This window comes from Adiantum capillus-veneris, chromosome 10 (genome assembly GCF_014529385.1).
Source record: "Adiantum capillus-veneris isolate H3 chromosome 10, ASM1452938v2, whole genome shotgun sequence".
Taxonomy (NCBI): Eukaryota; Viridiplantae; Streptophyta; class Polypodiopsida; order Polypodiales; family Pteridaceae; genus Adiantum; species Adiantum capillus-veneris.
In genome coordinates, this window is record NC_140940.1 from 156560216 (window position 1) to 156584439 (window position 24224).

Genomic DNA, 24224 nt, shown 5'->3' on the forward strand with positions numbered 1-24224 from the left:
AATCTACCACGTCAGCACTGTCAGCGTGAAACGCGGAAATCCGTACAGTTCTGCCACGTCATCATGTCAACGCAATTTCCGGATTTGTGTGTGTGGGTCCTGCTTTATTTTAATCCTTTATGTCACTTGGGGCCCCATCTGACGGGGTCCCCATAAGTTGGTAGGACTTCTTCTTCTGATACTTGTTCTTCTTAGGGTTTAGGCCCCTCGGCCGACATCTGTAAGTTGGCTCCATTCTTCAGGGCTTTGACACATTACCAGTTTGTGACACCTTGAAAAGGGAGAGATGTTGTAAGGTGCAGCGGAAGTGAATGTTGAACTTTGCTCAAGATGAGTGCTCCGAATTGTGCTCAAGGTTCCTTTCACTTACAGAAGGGAGAGCCTTCCGTTCCTTTAGTGAGAGTGCAATGGACACAAACAAAGTGGATGAACACTGTGAATGAAGGTGCATGAGACTGAGAGATAGAGAGAGAAGAATACGACACCAGACTGTTGTCAAACCCTCCTCCTAAGGCCCCACTCTCTATGGCCAGAGCGGTCTACTTATGATTGCACAAATCTCTACAATGCTTGGACTTGCCGACGATGTCGACGACGACGATGAGACGGGCTGAAATCTGAAAATGCTAAGGGCTGAAATCTGCAAATCTTTATCTGCTGAATTCTGACTCTCTGTCGGTGACGATGTCGATGACGACGGTACGATGTCGACGCTTTGAAGACGCAGATGCTGAAATCTGTGTTTTCTGGGCTGAATCTGCAAACTTCGCGGGATCTGACCGTGCGGCGAGGATCTGCCGCGGGAAGGTGAGACCTGCGAGGTTCGGGGGTCCTACTGCTATGTCTGACTTTTGAAAACTGAAAACGCTGAGTCTAGGGCTGATTCTGTCGCGATAGAATTGCAAAATGCCGAGGTTGATCTGCAAATCAAAAACTCTAGGGCTGGTTTGGTTTCTGCGGTGGAAATTTGCTAACGCTGGGAATCTGCTGTCTTCTGTGGGGAATCTGGTAACGCTAGGGCTGATCTACTATCTACTGTCGCCGAGAATCTGCAAGTGCAAAAACGCTGGCTGATCTGATGCAAAAACGCTAGGCCTTCTGGTGAGTGAAAATGCTAAAGTTGTCGCGGGGGGGAGTCTTGCTGAGAAGTTGCCTGTTGAACAAACTGTTCCTGCTGCCTCTTCTGCCAGAAAGTGCTATCGCTAGGTTTCTATATATACAAACTTAGTAAATTTGCCCTATCTAGTTTCCAACAAAAGTCACTTAAAAATAATAAGTGAAAAATGTCAAAAATAGGGAAAATAGGTCTATGCATTGTAAAAATGCTCCTGATGGGTTCTGATGGAATTCTGATGATCATGCTGTGTGCAACCAGAGGATATGCATCTAATCTAAGTTTCTGGACATGCATGGTTTGCGAACAGACTCACCAAAGTGCCAGATCACTTCCTATTCTAGACTGACTTGATTGAACTGAACCCTGGTCATGCTGTAGCTTGTCCACGGACACATAGGGTTGGATGTGTCACGTGACAGATGTCATGTGTGCATCTTACTGATATTTAGATTGGCATATTCTAGTTCAAGGCGCTTCTCATAGATGTCTACTTCTAATCCCAAGGGAGTCTGAAAACTCTTAAGGTCTAAAAAGGCACAACAATCACTATTTGTGGTACAATTAAGTTTACTAAACTCCTTAGATAAATTCTTCCACCTACAGAACTCGAATTCAAGTACATAAAATCTTGAAAAGAAGGAACATTAGGAACGTCAAGTACATAAAATCTTGAAAAGAAGGAACGTCAGGAACAAAGAGATCATCTACAAAGCATCTTACATTGCATAACTTGTGCAAAAATATTGGGCAAGTGTTAGCAAGGACAAGACGCTCCATAAAATCAAACTCATAAGTAAAAAGACATTAGCAAGAAAAACAACACAATTGGTGCCCATAGGGATATCAATTGTTGCATATTGTGGATCCTAGCAAGCCATTTGTTGTTGAGATGGATGCTAGTGATTATGCGACTGGTGCAACGCTTTATCAGGATAAACATTCTGTTGAGTTTGAAAGCAAGAAGCTTTCTAACATTGAAATGCATTATTCAAAGTATGCGAAAGAGCTTTATGCTGTGGTCCACACTTTAAAAAAGTGGTAGCATTATTTGCATGGCTCCACCTTTGTTCTGTGGACTCTCATTCTTTCCGTTGTCTCAAGGCGACCTCAGAGGCTGGAAGGCTAGTTGGGATGAACTTATGCAAGAGTTTGATTTGAGATCCGCTACAAGAATGGATTTGAGCAATCGAGTTGTTGATGCACTTAGGCGGAGTCTTGAGGTTAATGCTTCATCCATGGCTGAAATCTCTCTCTCTCTCTCTCTCTCTCTCTCTCTCTCTCTCTCTCGTTCTCACTGCTATTTTGACAAGATATGGAATAAAAGTGGACTATTGTTTAGAAATAGAAAATTTAGCGTGCTAAAAATCGATGAGGTTTGACAAAGGATTTTGTTTGAATAACATGATGTTCCTAGCATTGGGCACCCAAGCATCCAAAGAACTTTTTCATTGGTCAAAAGATATTTCTATTGGCCAAGGATGTGCTCTTACAAGAGGGCTATGAGAAGAAGTGCACTTAGTGCCATGTTGATAAGACAAGAGCACCTCAAGAAAGTTGGCATGCTACATTCATTAGAAATCCCCGATGCCAAGTGGCAGAGTATTTCTATGGATTTTATAGCTGGTTTATCAAATACTAGTTGTGGCAATGATGTCATTTGGGTGGTGGTTGATAAGACTCCCTAAATGGAAAAATATATGCTAGCAACATTGACAATAGAAGGCTATGAGTTTGCAGTTTAATTTGTCGATCCTTTATAAGATGTATGGTTTGCCAGAGGATATTGTTTGTGATCGAGACACTATTTCAATGGACGATTTTGGCTATATAAATTTTCTCATCTTTATATGGAGTTCAATATGCTATCCTTTGATCATCCCGTGTCGGATCGAAAAACAGAAAGGTGCGATATGGTGAGAGCATATATCTCTCTTCAGCAATCTGATTGGAAAAGTTACATTTCGAAATTAGAGTTTGTCTATAATAGTAGCAAGCATCAGGCTACTTGATTTAGCCCATTCATGTTGATTTAAATATTTGAGCCTAAATTCCCTATTGCTATTGGCTTAGAGAAAGTCCAAGATCGCCAAGCTTGTGATTTCTTGTATGATATGCAAAAAATGCTCAAATTTGCTAAGGATAGTGTAAGGACAGCTCATGACCGAGTTACTACTTATGCTAATCAAAAGAGGTCTCCAAGGACTCTAGATTTGGGACAATGGGTCTATCTAAATGTCACAAAATGATGACATGGTAGTACTACCTGGACGGACGGACTAGCAGGTGACGTGGACAGTTGTACGGCCTTCCGTGAATCGTGCTGGCATACTGACTTGGCAGCTGTACAAACCGCCGCATTTTTTGCTGACATGCCACGTGGACAGCAGTACAGATTTCCGAAAATTACGTTAGCTTCTTTTCGCGCTGGCGTTTGAAAGTAGATGCTTTTTGGGATTAATTGCATTTGAACATCTCTGCTTTTGGGGCATCCCTTGTAAGAATAAATAAGACCCTTGGGGCCTCACTTTGCAGAGCATCTGGACGTAGAGTCTGAGAGCAGAGGTCCCACGGGTGTCGTACTTTGCTCAAGCATTAATATAAAAAGAAATACTGAAAGGGGCGCCAAATTTGGGGCCAATACCTCTAGGCACGGAACTACGCCAAGCCGTGTCGACTCTAATTTTAAAGTGTGATAAAGCTGTGAAGTATTTTAAGTGATTCTCTTGTGTGTCATGCTAGATTTCTGACTTGGGGTGTCCAAGTCTGTAATAGTGGTATCAGAGCTTCAAGTGTGTGCTTTTCTCAAAGCATACCGGTCCTACCAAAGAGCAGACAGAACACTTGGGCACTTTGGAAATTGTTATTGTGGAATCTTCGTGTCCTGACCTCGGACTTATTAACCACTCCCACCCTTCAACGCGCATCGGGCGCGCTCCCGTCTTCATCGCTCTGTCTTACAGGGAATTAGCCATAAAGAACCCTAGATTACACATGGGTTTTCGCGGAGAATCTGACAGAGATAACACCTCTTGATAGGCAGGCAAAGAAAAGTTGAAATCCGGCACGGGAGTTGAAGAAAAGAATGAAGATTTGGACAAATTCTTGACGGAAAATTTTACCGGAAGACCTCTAAAAATCTCTTTGATGGCTGAGAATTTGGATATGCGACAGAAGGTAAATTTGATCCTTTCGACAAGCTCTACGCATTGACACAAACGGATCTTATATCCAACAACTCTGGAAAATTATGGGTTTTACAGAAAATTTCAGCATGTGTGGACTTAATGTTTTTGGAAGCTCTTGTTATCTGTGTGCAGATAACTACTAGGAGCAAGGAACATGCATATGAAAGCATTTGGAATTATGGAGCTGGACATTGACTCTTTTGCAACGAGGTGAACCATTTGCTTGAAGTTTTGCTTGTTTTGCAGGTGAAATTGAGGATGACATGGCAAGGCATTTGCATCTGAAAGCAATCGAGGGCGACGGCAGCTCAGGGAAAAAGTCTGTCGATTCAAGATAAAAATGATGAATTTTGTTTGAAATTTGAATGAATGATGATGAATGATTCTAGTACATCAAGATTCCCATAGGAACGAGATGACTGGATACTGTGGTTAGCGTATCAAGAGTTCCTGCGGGATGAGATTGAACTAAGTGTGAATGAAGAACTTTGAAATAGGAATTTTGGAAGATGTTTCTGATTTATGCATGAAATTGATGTTTTTGGAAGAACTTGCTATCTCTGAACAGATAAGAGGTGAAATCGAGAATGAGATGATGACGAATTCGGAGTAATGACGGCTCCAGAATGAACTCGATGACGATCATGAATCTTGAATGAGGATGATCATTGAATGATTGAATGAAACTGTGGTGAGCGCATCAAGAGTTCGCAAGGGATGAGATGGCCACACAACAAAAAGATGACTAGAACTGAATGATTGAAACACTCTTGTTTAGTATGAACTCAATGTCTGATTGATGAATTGGAATTCCCGGAAATGATTATTCACACATGTGATTGTGTTTGAGTGCAGGATTGAAAGATGGAATGATTGATGAAATGACTGCAGCATTTCGGTCTTGAGAAATCTATGGACATGATCACAACAAGGATTAGTTAATCCGACATCAGTGAGGTCCGGTGTGGATCTAGATGTGATTGCTAAATACGTTGCCAAGAATCATGGTCTTAGATCAGAATGGATTTTATGTGATATGATCTGAATGTGATGTGATTGTCGTCTTTGTACAAGTACTTGATTTGTGTCGTCTAGTGCGTCGGTACTTACAGTCGGTGTCTACAGAACTGGTTTATGGCTTATGTCTGATTTTGCAAGGGTAATCGAGGACGATTACAATTCTTTTAAGAGGGGGGCATGATGACATGGCAGTATATGCCGAGGACGGATGAACTAGCAGGTGACGTGGACAATTGTACGGCCTTTTGTGAATCGCGCTAGTATGCTGGCGTGGCAGTTGTACAGACCGTCGTATTTTGCGTTGACATGCCACGTGGATAGCAGTACGGATTTTCGGAAATTACGTTGGCTGCTTTTTGCGTTGGCTTTTGAAAGCAGATGCTTCTTGGGATTAATTGCTTTTGAACTGAATGATTTTGGGGCTCTGCTTTTGGGGCATCCCTTGTAAGAATAAATAAGACCCTTGGGGCCTCACTCTGCAGAGCATTTGGATGCAGAGTCTGAGAGCAGAGGTCTTGTGGGTGTTGTACTTTGCTCAAGTATTAGTATAAAAAGAAATACTGAAAGGGGCGCCAGGTTTTGGGGCCAATACCTCTAGCCACGGAATACGCCGGGCCGTGTCGACTCTAATTTTAAAGTGTGATAAAGTTGTGAAGTATTTTAAGTGATTCTCTCGTGTGTTGTGCCAGATTTTGGACTTGGGGTGTCCAAGTTTGTAACAATAAAGATACCCAAAGATTCCAAGACTTCGCGAACTAGAAAGCATTATAAGCTTTTAGCAAGATTTGGTGGTCCATTCTTGTTTACAAAGAAAATAGTCCATGTTGCTTATAAGTTGGCTCTTCCTGCGTAGACACTTCTAGGAGAAGGGATTACCCAAGGCTGGACAAGGCATATTAGAAGGCAACTTGCAAAAGCACAAAGGCAGAAGGCAGATCTAGTAAAACTCTAGAGGAGAGAAAAAACACTAGAGAAAGAAAAGCGCTAGAGAAAAAATGGGTGGCACATGAGAGATTGTGATGGGGAGAGAAAGAGTGACCCCAACATGCTGGCGGGACTATGTGATATGAAACTCATCATACAAGAGGTGGACAACCCCCTCCCTGTATAGTGACAAAACCAGGTTGGCTAACCTCCAGAAAAACCCGACCCAGAAAAATGGGCAAAAGTCGGGAAGAAATATGGACCGGCCTGTAGATAAAAGACTAGCCGCCCAGGGTATTGAGAGAAAATACCCTAGACTTGTGGCCATCAAGAGGCACATAGCATGGCATTGTCAGGAGTATAGGGTGAACAAAACAATGGCGAAAACAGGCCGAATAGGAGAAAAATACCTCACATTGGCTGGGCATAGCCACAAAACAGCCCCTACCCCCTACGATCAGCCGGTGGGAGATACTCCGACACTTGTAACTCTGCTAGGATTGGCCAGAGAGGCGGCAAACTCTTAAAAATTTCTCCCCTTGGAGGTACGATCACTAGAGGCTATTTAAGCCATAGCCATATTAGAACTTGATCTGATTACTGTAACCTCAAAGTCTTGTTGCAGCCTATTTCCTTGGGTTGGATGCAGGGTTGTCATCATACGGCTGTACGGTAAAGTACGAAGCTGTTTCGTATGGGAAAATACAATGTATTACAATTTATATTGTACGGTTTAGATAGGACGGTGCATTTTATCATATGGTGTACTGTATTGTCCCAAGGTTGATTTTTGACGGCCATCCTTGCCTTTCAAATTTCCGAGACTTCATGATTTTTCAGGCGTTATAGTGTATTTTTTGAAGGGTAGCTCACATTTTCACCTGTCAAACACGAACAAACTACCCAAAAATGGGTGAAATGCCCGGTAATACTTCTATCATACGACAATATGTACAATGCATTCGTATGATATGGTCATACGTACACCGTACGGAAACTTCCATGGTTTGATGGTTGCGGAGAGTGAGTGTAGATACTCTTCCATTTGCCGGTAGGTACTTCCTTCATCATTCCTGGAGTGCTATGCGGCAAGTGGTTCTCCTGAGTAGATGGTTCTTCCATCCGCCGGTAGGTACTTCCGTTATCATTCATGGAGTGCTATGCGGTAGTGGTTGTCACAAACGGGAGCGCATAACTGTCACGTGACACATCCCAACCCTATGTGTGCGTGGACAAGCTACACCACAACAGGGTTCAGTCAGTTCAGTCAAGTCTAGATTAGCAGTGATTTGGCACTTTTGTGAGTCTATTCGTAGACCGTGCATGCCCAATCACTTAGCATAGATGCATATCCTCCGGTTGCACACAGCATGATCATTGGAATTCCCATCAGAATCCATTAGCATCAGTTAGGGGAATTTTCCAGTGCATTTAGCCTATTTTCCTATTTATTGGTTATTTTCACTTATTATTTTTAAGTGACTTTCCAACAAAAGTAGGTAGGGCAATTTTGCTAAGTTAATATATAAGCAAACCCAAGTTAGCACTTTCTGGCAGAAGAGGCAGCACGAGCTTCTCGCTCAACAGGCAACTTCTCAGCAGTACCCCCCCTCAGCAGTAGACCCTCACCATCCACTCCTTCCCTTTGGCGTTTCCTCCCAGCAAGCCATCGCCGACAAGTCCTCTTGCCTGACGTTCCAACCTCAGCGGATACATCCCAGCCAGCGTTTTTCAGCCCTTGCCAAAAACGCGAGCATCATTGCAAATTCATCGTTTTTTCAGCCCTGTCAAAAACGCCAGCTCAGCAGTAGCAAAAACGCAGAATTCAGCAGTTGGATTCTTGCAGTTTTCAGCCTATGACGTAGTAACAGATCAGCCCCTAGACAGTTGCAGATGTTCCCCCCATTTTCAGCCAAGAAAACGCAGCCAAAACAGTCATTTTCAGCCACCGAAACAGTCCTGAAATTCAGCGATTAGAAGATCTTAGATTTCAGCCATCAAGTCGTCGTCGTCACCACCGTCGTCGTCATCGGCATAGTCCAAGTTGCATCAGTCCATTGCATACGCATTGTACACCTTTGTGCAATCAAAGTAGACCACTCTCGCCGACGAGAGTGGGGCCTTCGGAGGAGGGTTTTACAACTCTCGGTGTCGTATCTCTTCTCTCTCCTTCTCTTAGTCTCATTCACTTGCACGCACAATATCCACCCACTTTGTCCGTGATAATAGCATTCTCCATAAGACAGAAAGCTCTCTCTTTCCCTAAGAACTAAAATGAACCTTGAGCAATAAAGATCACTAATCTTGAGAAAATACAACATTCATTCCGCTGCACCTAACATTGGTGTCAGAGCTTTGGAATTGTTCTGCATTACTCAAGGGAAGAACCACAAGAACCACAAGAATTTTTTTTGCTTGTTGCGGTCGCACGAACCCAAGTTGGCTCGGGCGTGTCGATTCCTAATTGTGTTTTGTTGAAGAGTGACAGGAATCCCAAGAAAGAAGGGCTTGTCCAGCCTCCCCTTGTGTCTCTTTTCACTCATCGAGAGCGGACCGTGCACTTAGCGGCCGGCCAATCGACGTGAGGTGGGAAAAAAGCAACCTTGGTGTGAGCGCAAGGCCGCCAAGGGGTGCGCTCACAGAAAAGAGTAGAACTCGGGTGAAGAGAAGATCCTTCTCCAACGCGATTTGCAAGTGAAAGAAACCATCAAGAACCGCAAGATCCTCAAGACCCCAAGATTCTCACGAATCAAGGACCCCCAAGAACCCAAGTTCCTCGTGAACTTCAGAACCCAAGAACCCACAAGAACCCACGACTTCAGAATGGTCATCACTCGAAGCAGAATGGATACTTCGCTTGGAGGTGATGAGCATGAGAGAGGCGAAGAAGAATTTTCCCCACCAGGAGGTTTTTCCGACCCTTCCCCATCTACGACAAAGATTGTACCAACTCCTATGGAGGAGTTGAAGCAGTTGTTTCTGGAAAGGAAGTTAGAACGCGAAGCAAGAAATGCAGAAAGAATGGCAGAATTTGATCATGAATGCAAAGAAAGAAAAGCAGAAATGGAACTCAGACACGCAGAAAGAAAAGCAAAAATAGATCGCAGGCACGCAGAAGACAAAGCAGAAAGAAAAGCAATACAAGAATAGAGCGATCGACAAAACAAAGAGTTCTGGCGACCTATTCTCAAGTTCAGGCACAGATGCAAGAGATTTGGGGAAAGGAGACTCTCTCAGTCTCTTCTTCTCCAAAGCATGACACACAGGATTTACATGATGATGATAAGCATGATGATTTGAATGACAATGATTTGCATGATGATTTGGATGTTAATGATGAGCATGATCAAGATGTGATTTCTCACGAGCATGATGATTTGCATGATCAAGATGTGATTTCTCACAAGCATGATGAGTTGCATGATGAAGATGTGATTGTTCACACGGATGATGTGTTAGTTGATGCTTTTTCTAGCGAAGCTAACCTCATTGTAGATTCGATCAATCACCAAGAATCGATCTTGGCTTTCGAGTTGAGGTCCACAGATCCCCCACAAGAAGATTCGATAGATTCCGAAGAAGCGATCTTGGCTCTCGAGCCTTGGTCCAAAGAACCATCACAGGAAGTATTATGTGTTCGCATGATTGATACATTGTTCGAGTGTTTCATTCGTGACGGTTTCCTGTATTTTAGTCAGCATCGTTATGTGATCCCTTTTACTAGGCATGACATATTGTATGTTGAGTACGTTTCTCTCATGGATGAGCACGAATGTATGCGGATTGTTCATGAAAAGATGAAAAGTTTGTATGTCAGGAAGTCACATTCCATGTTTCTTCCGTGGCATGACACAGTTTCCGAAAGAGCACATGATAGTGTGAGCACCAAGCATGGGCATTTCCATTGTGAATTGCCACCGTTGATTGATTTCGATCACTAAGTAAAGATTCGATCTCATTGTTTGTATGTGTTTGATGAACGGGTTGTCACTCCGTCTCTATGTTCATCTACCTTGCATACACAGTCTTTAGAGAAGACAAGATTTTTTTCCTTCACTTTACATGGAATGGGTATGTTCATCGTTTTGTGTTGGAGATGGTTTCAGGAATTTTCAGCCATGGAGATTCTTGAAGACGAAAGAAGCAGGACTCTAGACGAAGTTGAAGCAAGAAAGGAGACTGTGTCGCTTTCGGCGTGGCCCAAGGAAGCAAGCGTTGAAGACCTTTATGAAGTTCAAGTACCGCATGACCCACACATCAGAGTGGGCCGGCGAAGAGTCCCTTCCAGGATTCCGGATGCTGTTGGCGATCTCCCTCGATGCCATACAGTTCGGTACCAGTACCTCACTTTGAAAAGGAGGGGATGTCACGTGACACATCCCAACCCTATGTGTCCGTGGACAAGCTACACCACAGCAGGGTTCAGTCAGTTCAGTCAAGTCTAGATTAGCAGTGATCTGGCACTTTTGTGAGTCTATTCGTAGACCGTGCATGCCCAATCACTTAGCATAGATGCATATCCTTCAGTTGCACACAACATGATCATCGGAATTCCCATCAGAATCCATTAGCATCAGTTAGGGGAATTTTCCAGTGCATTTAGCCTATTTTCCTATTTATTGGTTATTTTCACTTATTATTTTTAAGTGACTTTCCAACAAAAGTAGGTAGGGCAATTTTGCTAAGTTAATATATAAGCAAACCCAAGTTAGCACTTTCTGGCAGAAGAGGCAGCAGGAGCTTCCCGCTCAACAGGCAACTTCTCAGCAGTACCCCCCCTCAGCAGTAGACCCTCGCCATCCACTCCTTCCCTTTGGCGTTTCCTCCCAGCAAGCCATTGGCAAGTCCTCTTGCCTGACGTTCCAACCTCAGCAGATACATCCCAGCCAGCGTTTTTCAGCCCTTGACAAAAACGCCAGCATCATTGTAGATTCAGCGTTTTTTCAGCCCTGTCAAAAACGCCAGCTCAGCAGTAGCAAAAACGCAGAATTCAGCAGTTGGATTCTCGCAGGTTTCAGCCTATGACGCAGTAACAGATCAGCCCCTAGACGGTTGCAGATGTTCCCCCCATTTTCAGCCAAGAAAACGCAGCCAAAACAGTCATTTTCAGCCACTGAAACAGTCCCGAAATTCAACGATTAGAAGATCTTAGATTTCAGCCATCAAGTCGTCGTCATCACCACCGTCGTCGTCATCGGCATAGTCCAAGTTGCATCAGTCCATTATATACGCATTGTACACCTTTGTGCAATCAAAGTAGACCACTCTCGCCGACGAGAGTGGGGCCTTCGGAGGAGGGTTTTACAACTCTCGGTGTCGTATCGCTTCTCTCTCCTTCTCTTAGTCTCATTCACTTGCACGCACAATATCCACCCAGTTTGTCCGTGATAATAGCATTCTCCATAAGACGGAAAGCTCTCTCTTTCCCCAAGAACTAAAATGAACCTTGAGCAATAAAGATCACTAATCTTGAGAAAATACAACATCCATTCCGCTGCACCTAACAGTAACAATATAAAATACATTCGGATAAATAGAATTTATCACTTATTACTGAAGCCAAAGGATATAGAGAGAAATGGATAGAGAGAGAGATAGAGAGTGAGAAGATCGACACAGTACTGGGGACCAGAAGATGGGCTGGTTCCCCCGCCCCCCGTAATAGTATCTTTATTACTGAGGAGAAGTCTATACAAGCACTTGAACCGAACGTATTACCGCGTTCGTTCTAGAATAGGACTTGATGGTTCCCGGAAGCCTCGGCTTCCAATCTCTAGGGCAAAACCCTATTCCAAGGAACTTCCGTTCCTTATTCCAAATCCTTGAGAACCAAGGTTCTCGCCTGTGGATCTCACCTTCGAGAATCAGGGCATGACATCCCTGCAACTCTCTTTTCCAACTCTGTTTCCAGAGTCCTTTTCTCGCAGAACAACTCTGCTTTCCCGGACACGAAGTCCTTATTTTGGGAATCCCAACTTTCGGATCACAAACTTGAGAGACTACCTCTCTCCGATCCGTGGATCTACTTCCCAAACTCGGGTACGAACCCTTGGGCTGATCTGGCTCTTGTTCCTCAGAGCGCTTTTCTCCTGCAGAGGCTCATGCCTTCGTTTGCTCCTACTCCCTCACGAAGAGAAAGTACACCTGCAATCAAATACTCAATGATCATAACATGAAAATCGTTACCTTCAAAGTCTCGACGCTCGAAACGCAACTCGGTTCTCGAAAAACAATTCCGCGGAAGAGATCTCTACATAGAAAATCCTCTCTTCCAATCCTACACACAAGAGGTGTGTTCTCAGGTTCCTTCTCGTAAAGTCAGCCCCGTCTACGACGTTTATGGGCTGAAAACAGAGAAAAACAGCAGCTTGTCGCGATGGAAACACGCTCCGTAGGCACTTCTTCGCGAGGGAACTCGCGCACTCGGTCTTGGTGACATCTGGTACACTTGGGGCAGCCATGGGCATCACCGGCAACGTCTTCTTTACGACTGAAATCTGCAGCAGCATCTCCTCCTCGTGAAAATTGATCCCCCCCCCCCCGAGTGAGGGCCTGTGATGCTTTTATAGCTCCTAGCCACGGGCATGAATAGCTGCTCGCGTAGAGATCGCGGCCGTTTTTTTTTTTTTTTTTTCAAAATTTCTTTTTGCAATTTTTTCTTTTTCGCTGTATTGCCAGAAAAAGAGAGAGAGAAAACGTTGGCTGATCTGTTGCCTTATTTATCAGATGGCTGCCCACTAATAAGTCGACCGCCCACTTATTAGTGGGCGGTCGACGTATTTTAAAATAGTCTGAATCTGCCCAAAAACTCAATAAAACCTTATAAGTTAAAAACAATGCTTTCACAGCACTTCCCAGGCGTCCCTGGATGCAATTACACGCACAGTTGCAATGCAGACATAGACTTCCTCGCGGGAAAGCATCTGCTTTCCCGACAAGCAATCCTGCTTTCTCAGAAAGCATCTGTTTTTCCTCAAAGTTTCCTCTGAACCCATCTTCATTCAAGTGCTTGCTTTTCCTTGTGCACAATTCCAACACAGTTCGGAATTTCCTCTTGACTATGGATATCCCCTTTCCGATGCACCTGTCACCCACCTTGTGACGCATCAGGAATACCCATCACCTAGTCCTTTCCTACCGAACTTACTGTACAATCTCCTTCATGATGCTCTATGTCACCCATCCTATGACACATCAGAGATATCCGTTCTCGGATGGTCGGATACTTCTTTCCAATGCTCCTTGTCACCCATCTGATGTGACGCATCAGAAGTACTCGTTCCTAGTGGCCTTACAAATATTCCCGTTCTCAGTGCTCCCGTCATTACTTTGAATGACGCACTAGGGATACTCTGTACTCGGATGTCTCTAGTGAGAAAAATCCTCTCACTTAAAATTCCAATAATTCCAAGCGAGAAAACCTCACTTATAAATCCAATAATTCATTTTGAATTATTTTTCTGTAAGATAAAGCTAATTTAGCAACAGTGGTTCTCTTGAGTAGATCCATATATTGGAGAGTCATCCTTGAGGCTATGGTCAGGTGGTTATGAGGTAGCATTGTTGAACATTCCGTTTATGCAATATACAATACCATTTGGCCTTCAAAAGGTTAAACCCATTGCTATGTAATTAATCCTACTTCTTCTATATTCTGTTACAGGCTTGGACACTCCAAGCGAGAAATCAATAGCAACACATGAACAAAAATTGCAAAATCACTGAACTTGACGAGAGAGAGAGAGAGAGAAAAGAGGAGAGTTGACACGGCACGGTGGAGTTTAGAGCCAAGACGCACTGGCCCCAAAGACTGGTGCACCTTTTGCTATTTTTTTATTATTGCGTCACAAAGAATACAACTCCTACGTCTAGATGCCCTCCGAGAAGTGGCCCTCTGCGCACTCATAAACTTACAAGGGATGCCCAAAAGCAAAACCTCAAAAGCTTCAGTTCAAAAGCACCATCACCCAAAAGCATCTACTCTCAAAAGCTCCAAGCGAAAACCCCCAAATCTGCAAGCGCAAAACACGGGAATCTGTGCAGCTTGCCATGCCATCATGTGAGCGCAATTTTTAGAAGTTCAACCCAGAGTTCAAGCTTTTGAATTTTTAGGGTTAGGCCCCTCGATCGGTGCTCCATAAGCTCTTCAAGTCAATAGGGGTTAGGTTTTTAATTCCTAACCCCCTTTAGGCCACATCTTTGGGTTCAAAACTTCTTCAATTCTTCTGAGGGTTCGATTTCTTGTCTTCCCTACCAATTCCTTCCGGTTGGGCATTGCCACGTCACCAACTTGTGACAAAGCAAGTTTTTTTTTGCGAGAGATACACTTTGTGGGACACATAGTCTTAGCGGAAGGTGTAAAGACGGACCCTGCCAAAGTTGAGACCATTTGTGATGGGCCCGATTGGAAGAATGTTCATGAAGTTCGGAGCTTTTTGGGTTTCTGCTCCTATCTCATCGGCGGTTCATTTGCATAGATAGCTTCTCCTTTGCTAGTGTTTTGATCTCTAGCGCTTCTAGTATTTTTACTCTAGCTTGACAAATGCTAGCCTTTATCATGGCTGAGTATGGCCATCACCTCCGGAGGGTGATAGAAACTCAGCTCTTTGGTTTTGTAGAGTACGCAAAGCATGAATGACCTCTAAAAACATTTTTAAGTTAATAATGTTTTATTTCGCAACAAATAAAGTGATTTAGTTTTTTTCTTTTCTTCTTTCTTTCTTTTCTTGTGTCCCTTGCTTTTATAGTTTTACGAGTGCTTTATTCCCTCATATAATTCGTGAGTTCAGACTATTCTGAACTTATGAAGGAATATATAGTCTCTCTCTCTTGAGGAGACCAGGCAGTGGGAGACATTCACAGGGGGAGATCTCTGACTCCTTTAGAGCAGGGACTCAACAACTAGATGGGCATGCTTTACAGCAGACTTCAGAGCCCACTTATACTAGAGGTATATTAGTGGACAGAGCCCCTGAGCTTGGGAGAGCTAGATGCCCACGTCTACGAGGGCGACCACGACATCGATGGAGGCTCCATCAGAGGACCAGGACTATTCTAGCATGATATGGGAGATGCCTAGTACGATTAGAGGTGGACATTGACGAAGCTCTTCAGCGACCGATGCAATAATATCTTGGACAACGCCCGATGTGGGGCATCCTCGGGCATTGATGATGACAATGATTATTTTAGTCTTTTAGTTTAGTCTTTCACTTTATTTCATTTTATTTTTGTACCCAGACATTGGATTAGATCCACAAGGATTGTATCAGTTTGGTCTCATAGGTCATTTTGGCCTTTTGAAGACGTTTAATATAACATTTCATTTCATTTCATCTCTCTCTCTCTCTCTCTCTCTCTCTCTCTCTCTCTCTCTCTCTCCAACGAAAAAGCATTCTCGAGTGCAGGAACCATAAACGATTGTGCTCACTTAAATCAAGATTCTGCCATGTCTATCCTCTTTCTGCCGTGCGATTAGGAGTTCTCCAATTCCATCTTGGTCTTCTTAACTTGTTTGGAAATCTCTAGCTTTACTTGTAGGGATGTTTTAAAATTTGGGTGCATATGTGTTGAGCCACTATTATGATACTACAAGCATTAGCGGATAAGTTATTTGACAATGCTTTTATGTTGATGAATGTATGATAAGAGTTGCTTTTTTAATACTATACAGGTGAGAAAGAATGCTGCTGAATGTGCCAGCAAAATGTTCAATATGATGCACGATCATTTATCACCTACAGAGTAACACATCTATCTCTCACGGGACATTTATTGATGGCATTTGTGTGCATTATGAGAAGTTGCATATGGATAGCGTAATCCTATGTTTTTACCATGTTAAATGGATTTTCATTTCCTGAGTGAGGCTTCTTGCCGTAGTAGCTCTTTTCACCTTCCCAATAATTAACAAGTGTGCTCTGAGGACGATTGTAGTGTGATTGATTTGAGGGTTAGGGTTCTATGGGAGAGCTAAGTACCTTTTAACTACTAGAAGCCCATCTGGGTTTAGCTTCCAAGTGCTTTCGTGGGGCCCTACACTTTGCGCTTGTGACCCTGAGCAATAGGGATCTCTTCATCTGCCATTGCTGCTTATAAAGACTTATGCTTCTCTTTTATGTTGAACATATTTAATTTGATGATCAAGACTTCATTAACTTCAAATTGAACATTGACTGAAGATAGACTGAAAAACTACTCGATTAAAGTGATGGATTGAACTTGTTACAATAGGCCTTTTATATAGGAGATGAAGAGTCATGTCTTTGTCAAAAGTGCATGCATAGTAGAAAAAAAGTGTAACTTGCTGGGCATTGGCAAGGCGGTAAATCACCGCAACAATGACCGTGAACTGAACCGAAACAGCAACCACATGAACTTGAAAAAGAGAACATCACTTGTAGTTGAGACACGAAGTGGCGTAGTTCCACTTCCAGACGCCCGGGCCCCAAAGTTTGACGCCCTTTTCGATGCTTCCTTTTGTTAACATAGTACAACTGCCGGGGACTCACTCTGGAGTCTGCAAAATATACTAACCTGCCATAATTGGACCCCAAGGCTCATATCTAAAGGCATTGGGCCTAATAGCAACTGACAAAGCTAGCGCTGCCAAAAGCTGGCACTTGCTAAAAACAGTGATTCTTTGACTTTCTGGCCAAAAAGCAAACCATGTAGGCTGCCACACGTCAGCACGTACAATCCCGGAATTTCCTCTGTGTTTTGTGTGCTGCTGCATCAGCAGTTTGTACGATGGTGCCATGTCATCACTAGCGATCACTTTTCTCTCTCTTCTCTTCTGCCGGGAAATAGCCACATCATCGAATCGAATCGAATCGCGCGCGCGCGCGAGAGAGAGAGAGAGAGAGAGAGAGAGAGAGAGAGAGAGAGAGAGAGAGAGAGAGAGAGAGAGAGAGAGAGAGAGAGAGAGAGAGAGAGAGAGAGAGAGAGAGAGAGAGAGAGAGAGCCAGAACAACCCCCTTGACAACTTAGGGTCAGGTGAGAGCATGGAAAATTCAAATGGAGGATGATCACCTTCTGTCGATTCAAAAGAAGAGTATGGGCCACCACGGCCCACGGAGTATGAACGAATGGAGATATAGCGTCAACAACAGGTTGATGCTTATGCTCGGCCGATGCTCCAGTATTCGAAGGATCCTCAGTGTGCAAAATTTTTGACCAAACATCTGATTGATGAAATGCATACCCGATGGTGTACAGCCATCGACTCACCGGTTTACAGTCAGTTTTGAAGAGCACCTGCTCCGTGGGTGTACATTGAAGATGAACTTGACGATGTTTAGAACGACGAGTCAACCGAATCTTGAAAATCAAGAAGCATTCAAAGAGGCGGAGCCGAGTAGCGGACTACCGTGGCTACTTGGGTGGCCAGTCTCTTTTGCAAGTGCATGAAAGACGAAGAAGCGCGTACGATTTGAGGGTGTTTGAAACCGGCCTGTTCAATCCAAAAAGGGCGGTAGACTTTACTTTAAACCTTGATTTAGCTTTCACCCATTATTAGTCGTCTATTTTACCTGTACTTTCAAGACACAACAAAGGGGAGAGGGATACAGGCTGCTAGATTGCACCTGTATGAGTAGACGGACACCAGATTGGCCCCTAACTTAGGCGCCCCTTTCGGTATTTCTTTATTGTTCAAAAGAGGGAATAAACGCTGTGGTTCTTACAAGCTGCCCCGCACAAACTCGGCTGAATTTCCACTGTTCCAGCCCGATTTCGGCAGCATAACTGTACTAGAACCCTTCACGGTCAGTATTCCCACGCATTGACTGACTTTCCCGACGCATACGGGCACTTTGCAAAACCTGGCGAGAATCTGCAGCACGCTGAATTCTCTGTTTTCAGCCCTGAAAATGCTCCAGATCGCCTGTACAGCGGTCCCCTTGCGTCCCCGAACCTCCTGGGGGTATTAGGGTCCGTTTAGGGCCAAAACCCTAAACCTGCAAAAATACACAGCAGGCTGTAATTCACTGTTTCGGGCTCCGTTTCGCGTGCCGGTCGCATCCCTAGCAAGTCCTCGAGCTCCCGCACCTGTAGGGCTACTTGCCCTTTGAATCGGACGAGATTTCTGGCGTGAAACCTCTCCGAATTCACCTGTACCTGCGGGGGGGATTAGCCGCTAGCTAATCCAGTACCTGTGCAAGAGGCTCTTGCCTCGGCAATCGCGCATGAACCCACACAACTGTACATTGGTCAAATGAAAAGCCCACTAGAGGGGCATAACATACTGCCAAAGGGGAGAGAGAGGGCAGTGCGTAGCGTGCAGGGCATCACTCCTGGCACCGCACTGTGCATAAGAGGGAAAGCAAGCACTCCATAGCTCTTAACCTGTGACAGAGACTTGCAAAATGAGCCTCCCAACTATAAATCACGTTTTTGCCTTCTCTATAAGTAGTAAACTGGCCTCAAAGTGCCAAGTGTCACTCATTTGTGCATTTTCCCGCTTTAGACCCTCGGGTCTAAAAATATCTCACCTGCAGCCTCTGTTGACTTGGCCACAGAGTAGCAAAATGATCCCCATGTCAAACTGCACGTAATGACGCGAAGACATTTTCAGGTCCCAAAATAGCAGTTCCCTAAATTTTAGGAGATGCTGCCATTGTATCTTTCTAGGTCATCCGACCCTCTTTGTACACTGCGGCCACATCCAAAACTGAAATGTAGCCTCTGTAGCAAAGGATTCCACTTTGGCTAGTCAATGACCCCACTTGGCTAACCATAGTCCTTGTCCAACCTTAGTGCTCTCTTGCCCTCAGGCCTGGACTCCCTCTGGACAGTTCCACACTAGCTATGCAATACAGGGCAGTTAGATTTCCCGAGGGGTGTTTCCAAAAAGTGAAAGTAAATAGATAATAAGAAAGAAATCAACAAAAAGGATAGATAGTAGTCACACGCTGGTGACATACCCCCCTCCTGAAATCTCAAACGTCCTCGTTTGCATCTATGTCGTACATGCTTACTGTCAACACTGATGTATTCAACACCTGTCGACACATATACGACACATACATGCTCATTGTCAACCCTGGTGTATTCAACACCTCGTCGACTCATGTATTGCCTGCGTGTGAACCCTGTCCCAATGACATAGTGGTAGCTTCGCACTCTGCCATTGCTTTGAGTCACTAACTTTCCAATGACAAAATGATAGCTGCACATTTTGCCACTGTCTTATAGTACACGTTGGATCCCGTAACACTTTCGAGCATACCCAAACCGACAGTTTAAGAATGCAGTTACACATGTACTCTTCAATAGAAGCAATCACTGTATCCTTGACAAACTGACAAGAAATACTCACTTCTATAGCACTAACCAAAATTTTGGACATTCCATAAGAGCAATTGCCAAACTGACAATCTGTACAGCTCTAACATTCATGTAACAGGTATTTGATTTGAGCTCACTTTAAATACCATGTACATCATTTGTTTCAAAAGCCATTGTCACACTGACAATCCATTTAGCTTTGAAACTCAAGGGGTCAAGGTAGGTTGCAAATCGAAGGCTTCCAGGTAAAGTGATAACACAGTTGGTGACTCTGCAAGTTCACCTTCTTCCATCCACTTAGCATCCATTGGTGGATAGTTTCTGAACTTTACCAAGTAACGCCTAGCAACCTTGCCTTTCACTTTCCTTTCTTTGTGTGCCAAAATCTGTTCAGGGACCAAGATCTCGTCAAGTTCCTCGACTTCCGGCTGATCTTCAGCTGGAATAGCTTCTGGCACATCACCCACATAGGGTCTGAGAAGACTCACATGAAACGCATTGTGAATCTTCCAACTGTCAGGCAATTTCAGCCTATATGCAACATCACTGATTATGTCGCACACTTGAAAAGGCCCATAGTAACGCATGCTGAGCTTTGGAAACACTCTTTCCTTGCCCTTCATCTTCTTTAACCTTGCCTTTTCAAACCGTAGAAGCACCCAATCACCAAGTGAATATACCACTTCACGACGGTGACGATCAGCTGCTTTCTTTTGCTTTGCCTGAGTCCTTTCTAAGGCCACTTTGACCTTCTTGTACATTTCATCCATGTCCTGAACATACTTATCTGCTTCAAATATCTTGTCCTTTGTATGCAGTATGGGAGGAACTTTCTTGCCACCTTCAACTATTTCAAAAGGTGCCTTGCCAGTTGATGAATGCACTGTATTATTGTATGCATACTCCACCAATGGCAAATACTGCTCCCACTTTCCTTTATGCTCTGACACATAGCACTTCAGCAGATCTAGGACAGTAGAATTTGCCTCTTCTGACTGCCCATCTGTTTGAGGATGAAATGACGAAGAGAATTTGAGCGTGGTGCCCATATTCTCAAACAAGCCTCTCCAGAACAAACTAGTCATGCGTGGATCACGGTCGCTAATAATCGACTGTGGCATGCCATGATACTTGAAAATATTGCTCATAAACAAGCGTGCCATCTGATCTGGCTTTATCTTCTTCCTGACAGGAATAAAATGAGCCTGTTTGCTGAATCTGCAAATAATGGTCCAAATACCATCATTTCCTGTCTGCGTTCTTGGAAGATCAAAGATAAAATCCATAGCAATACTTTCCCATGGTTTATCTGGAATAGGTAGTGGTTGCAATAACCCTGGTGCCTTTTGCCTGTCAAACTTGACCTTTTGGCATATTAGGCATTCTCGCACAAAGGCATCCACATCCCTTCTCAATGTAGGCCAATAGAAGAATGTCTCTACCGCTTTAACTGTAGCATCGATACCACGATGCCCTGCATACGGTGGGACATGACTCTCTTCCATAACTTTGCGTCGCAATGGCTTTGTGACACACAATCTGCCATGCATCATCATGAACCCGTCTTTAAGAAGATAGTGTTCATGACGTTGTCCATCCATTAGTTGCTCGAAGACCCTTGCAAAATCTTCATCATTTGCATACTGTTCTCTCATATCATCAAGTTCATGATGATAAGGAATCGACACAGCTGAAATTTGTGGCTTTCTTGACAAGGCATCAGCCACAACGTTCTTCTTGCCTTCCACATGCACAATCTGAAAATGGAACATGGACAAGATATTTGCCCATCGCATATGCTTCTCAGATAACTTTGTCTGTGTCAAGAAGTATCGCAAGGTCTGATGATCCGTTTGGACAACGAAATCTGCACCTAGCAGGTAGTGTTTCCAACTTAAGAGCGCATGAATCACAGCCAGTAACTCTTTCTCATAGACCTGCATGGTCATCTCTGGCCCTTGCAAAATTCTGCTCTCATAGGCTACTACCCTGCCATCTTGCATTAGCACAGCACCAATGCTACTACCGCAGGCATCACACTGGACCACAAATGACTTCCTAAGATCTGGCAACACAATGACTGGATCTGAAGTCATCTTTTCCTTTAAGAGATTAAAAGCTGAAATCTCTTTCTGTGTCCATCTGAAGGTGACTGCCTTCTTTTGAAGAGCATGTAAAGGTGAAGCAATCTCAGCGAAATTTCGGATAAACCTTCTGTAATAGGAGCATAGTCCCAAAAAGCTTCGGACATCATGCACCGTCTTCAAATTTGGCCATGACTTGATCGCTTCAACTTTTGCAGGATCCATTCTGACACCATCCTTTGAGACAATGTGTCCCATAAAGTGAATCTCTTCCAGAAAAAACTCACTTTTCTTTGCATTGATGAGCAACCTATGACTGCGTAGCTCTTTGAACACAATGGCCAAGTGATGCCTATGCTCCTCTTCATTCTTTGAGTAGACTATCATGTCATCAAAGAATGTACCAACAAACTGCTGGTGTGGATGGAAAATTCTGTCCATCATCCTATTGAACGTAGCAGGAGCATTTGTGAGACCAAAGGGCATCACTAAAAATTCGTAAAGGCCAAACGTTGTTCTAAAAGCAGTCTTGTGCACATCCTCTGATCTAATGCGGATCTGATGATACCCACTCTTTAGATCTATCCTGCTAAACATAGCTGCTCCTTCTAATTTGTCCATAATATCATCAATTCTAGGTATAGGGAACCTATTCTTGATGGTATTCTTGTTCAGTGCACGGTAGTCGATGCACATACGCCATGAGCCATCCTTTTTTTGCACCAACAATACTGGAGAACAAAATGGAGATGAACTGGGCTGAATCAGCCCTTTTTCTAACAGCTCCTGTACTTGGCCCATTATCTCTTTCTGCTGAGCCGCACTAACCCTGTACGGAGGCTTATTTGGTGGGCTACTGCCTGGCACCAAATCTATCGCATGGTCCTCGGGTCTCTCTGGCGGTAATTGAGACGGTAATGAATCGGAAAAACAGTCACTATACTGTTGTAAAAACATTGACCTTTCTTTATCTAGCACAGATAAATTTGATTCATCACAATCTGACACTTCACGTGCAAAAACCAAGTACGCAGAAAGATGCTTTTTCATTACAGAAGTAATAGCAGAAGCTGATACAGTAGGAATAGACTCCCCTTTAAGCTTTACATCCAGAATATGAGTCTTTCCCCTGCTCTGTACAGTGATCTTTTTGTTGTAGGCATCCATGATTCCCTGTACACGAAACAACCAAGGAATACCTAACAACACATCACATCCGTCCAGTGGCATGATGTAAAATTCTTCAGCATCTACATAGGACTGGATATGTAGACGCAACTTTCCAATGATGGGTGTCACAGCCTCTGTATGGCCAGGACATGCCAAACCTGCCTCTGCTGTATACCCCATCTCTTCAGGTCTGATTCCCAACTTTGAAGCCAATTCTGGGGAAATGAAGTTGGCTTTGGCACCTGGATCAAAGAAGATAAGCACTGTTTGATCCCTAACCTTTCCCCATGCTCTGCAAAGCTCACTTGCATCCGAATTTGGCTTATCGCCCACCATATCTGGCACTAGACCAGCCATGGGCTTCTTTCCTTTCTTGTCTTCCTTGTCTTCAGAATCAGCTGGCCTTTTCTTTGTAGGACAGTTGTAAGCAATGTGGCCAGGCTGCTCACATATAAAGCATTTGTTCTCTGTCCTCAGGACCTTCTTTTGCTCTTCTGACTTGCGAGGAAAACGTCTTTTCCATTTCTTTGCTGGTCCTTTTTCTGATTCAGCCGTAGCTTTGTCTTTCCCTGTGTTGGCCGACTCCTGAGTCCCTTTAGGAGCCTCATTGGGAACGTGCTTCTTGGCTGAATTTTTCTTGCCTGATCCTGCCTTGACGCCAGTGTTAAATTCACAATCTTCTCCCTTGAGCAAACCATTGCCAGTGTTTGCTACCTCGATGAGCTGCGTCAAAGTAGTGACTTTGGTCTTTGTGCAGTATTTTCTCAATCCTTTGGGTAGGCCACAACAGTATTTTTCTATCTGTTCTGTCAATGGCACAAACCTATAGGAAGTTACTGGAAGTAGAGCTTTCCAAAACTTCCGATTGTAATCATCCAGATTTCTGCAAGTGGCAGCATTTAGCTGGTGCCATTCTGTCATGACATCTGCTTCGAAATCATCAGATAACCATGCTGCTGCAAAAATCTGCTTGAAGTAAATCCATGTGGACGGAGCTTGCCCTTGAAGCAATAAAGTTGTCCACCATTGTCCCGCATTCCCTGTCAAGAAAGTGGCTGCCTTGCGGACCTTTGAAGCCTCTGTAAAGTTTCCCCCTGCATAGGCCTTATCAAACTGCTGGAGGAATGAAAGAGCCTTCTTCCTGTCATCAAACCCTGTAAAGGTCGTGAATGACACTCCTTTGCCACCTTCTTTGTACGGAGTTGGCCTCTCCAGCGGCGTTAAATTGTCATATGGAAGTGACTGAAACATGGGAACACTATTAGGGTTCATCTGTGTTCCTTGGCCGCTATTAACTTGACCTGGAAATGCCATATTTGGCTGCTGATTTGTAATTCCAGCCATACCAAAATTTGCTTGTGGCATCCCAAATTGTCCCTGAGTGCTTTGAAACCCTGGTTGCATACCCATGACACTGTACATGGGGTTAGGCATCAT

At 44.0% G+C, this 24224-nt stretch overlaps 1 protein-coding gene across 6 annotated transcripts in view; it reads left to right on the forward strand.

The window, feature by feature from the left end:
• Positions 1–24224, forward strand: part of LOC147449928 (ARM repeat superfamily protein) — a 134393-nt gene that overhangs the window by 20179 nt on the left and 89990 nt on the right. For 5 of the 6 annotated variants that reach the window (XM_086522276.1, XM_086522273.1, XM_086522272.1 and 2 more), the window contains exon 2: positions 15920–15990. The exons of the other annotated variant lie outside the window; for it this stretch is intronic. In XM_086522276.1, coding sequence (XP_086378402.1) covers positions 15920–15990 — 71 coding nt within the window. The remainder of the gene's footprint in view (positions 1–15919; positions 15991–24224) is intronic. 6 annotated transcript variants of the gene reach the window in all.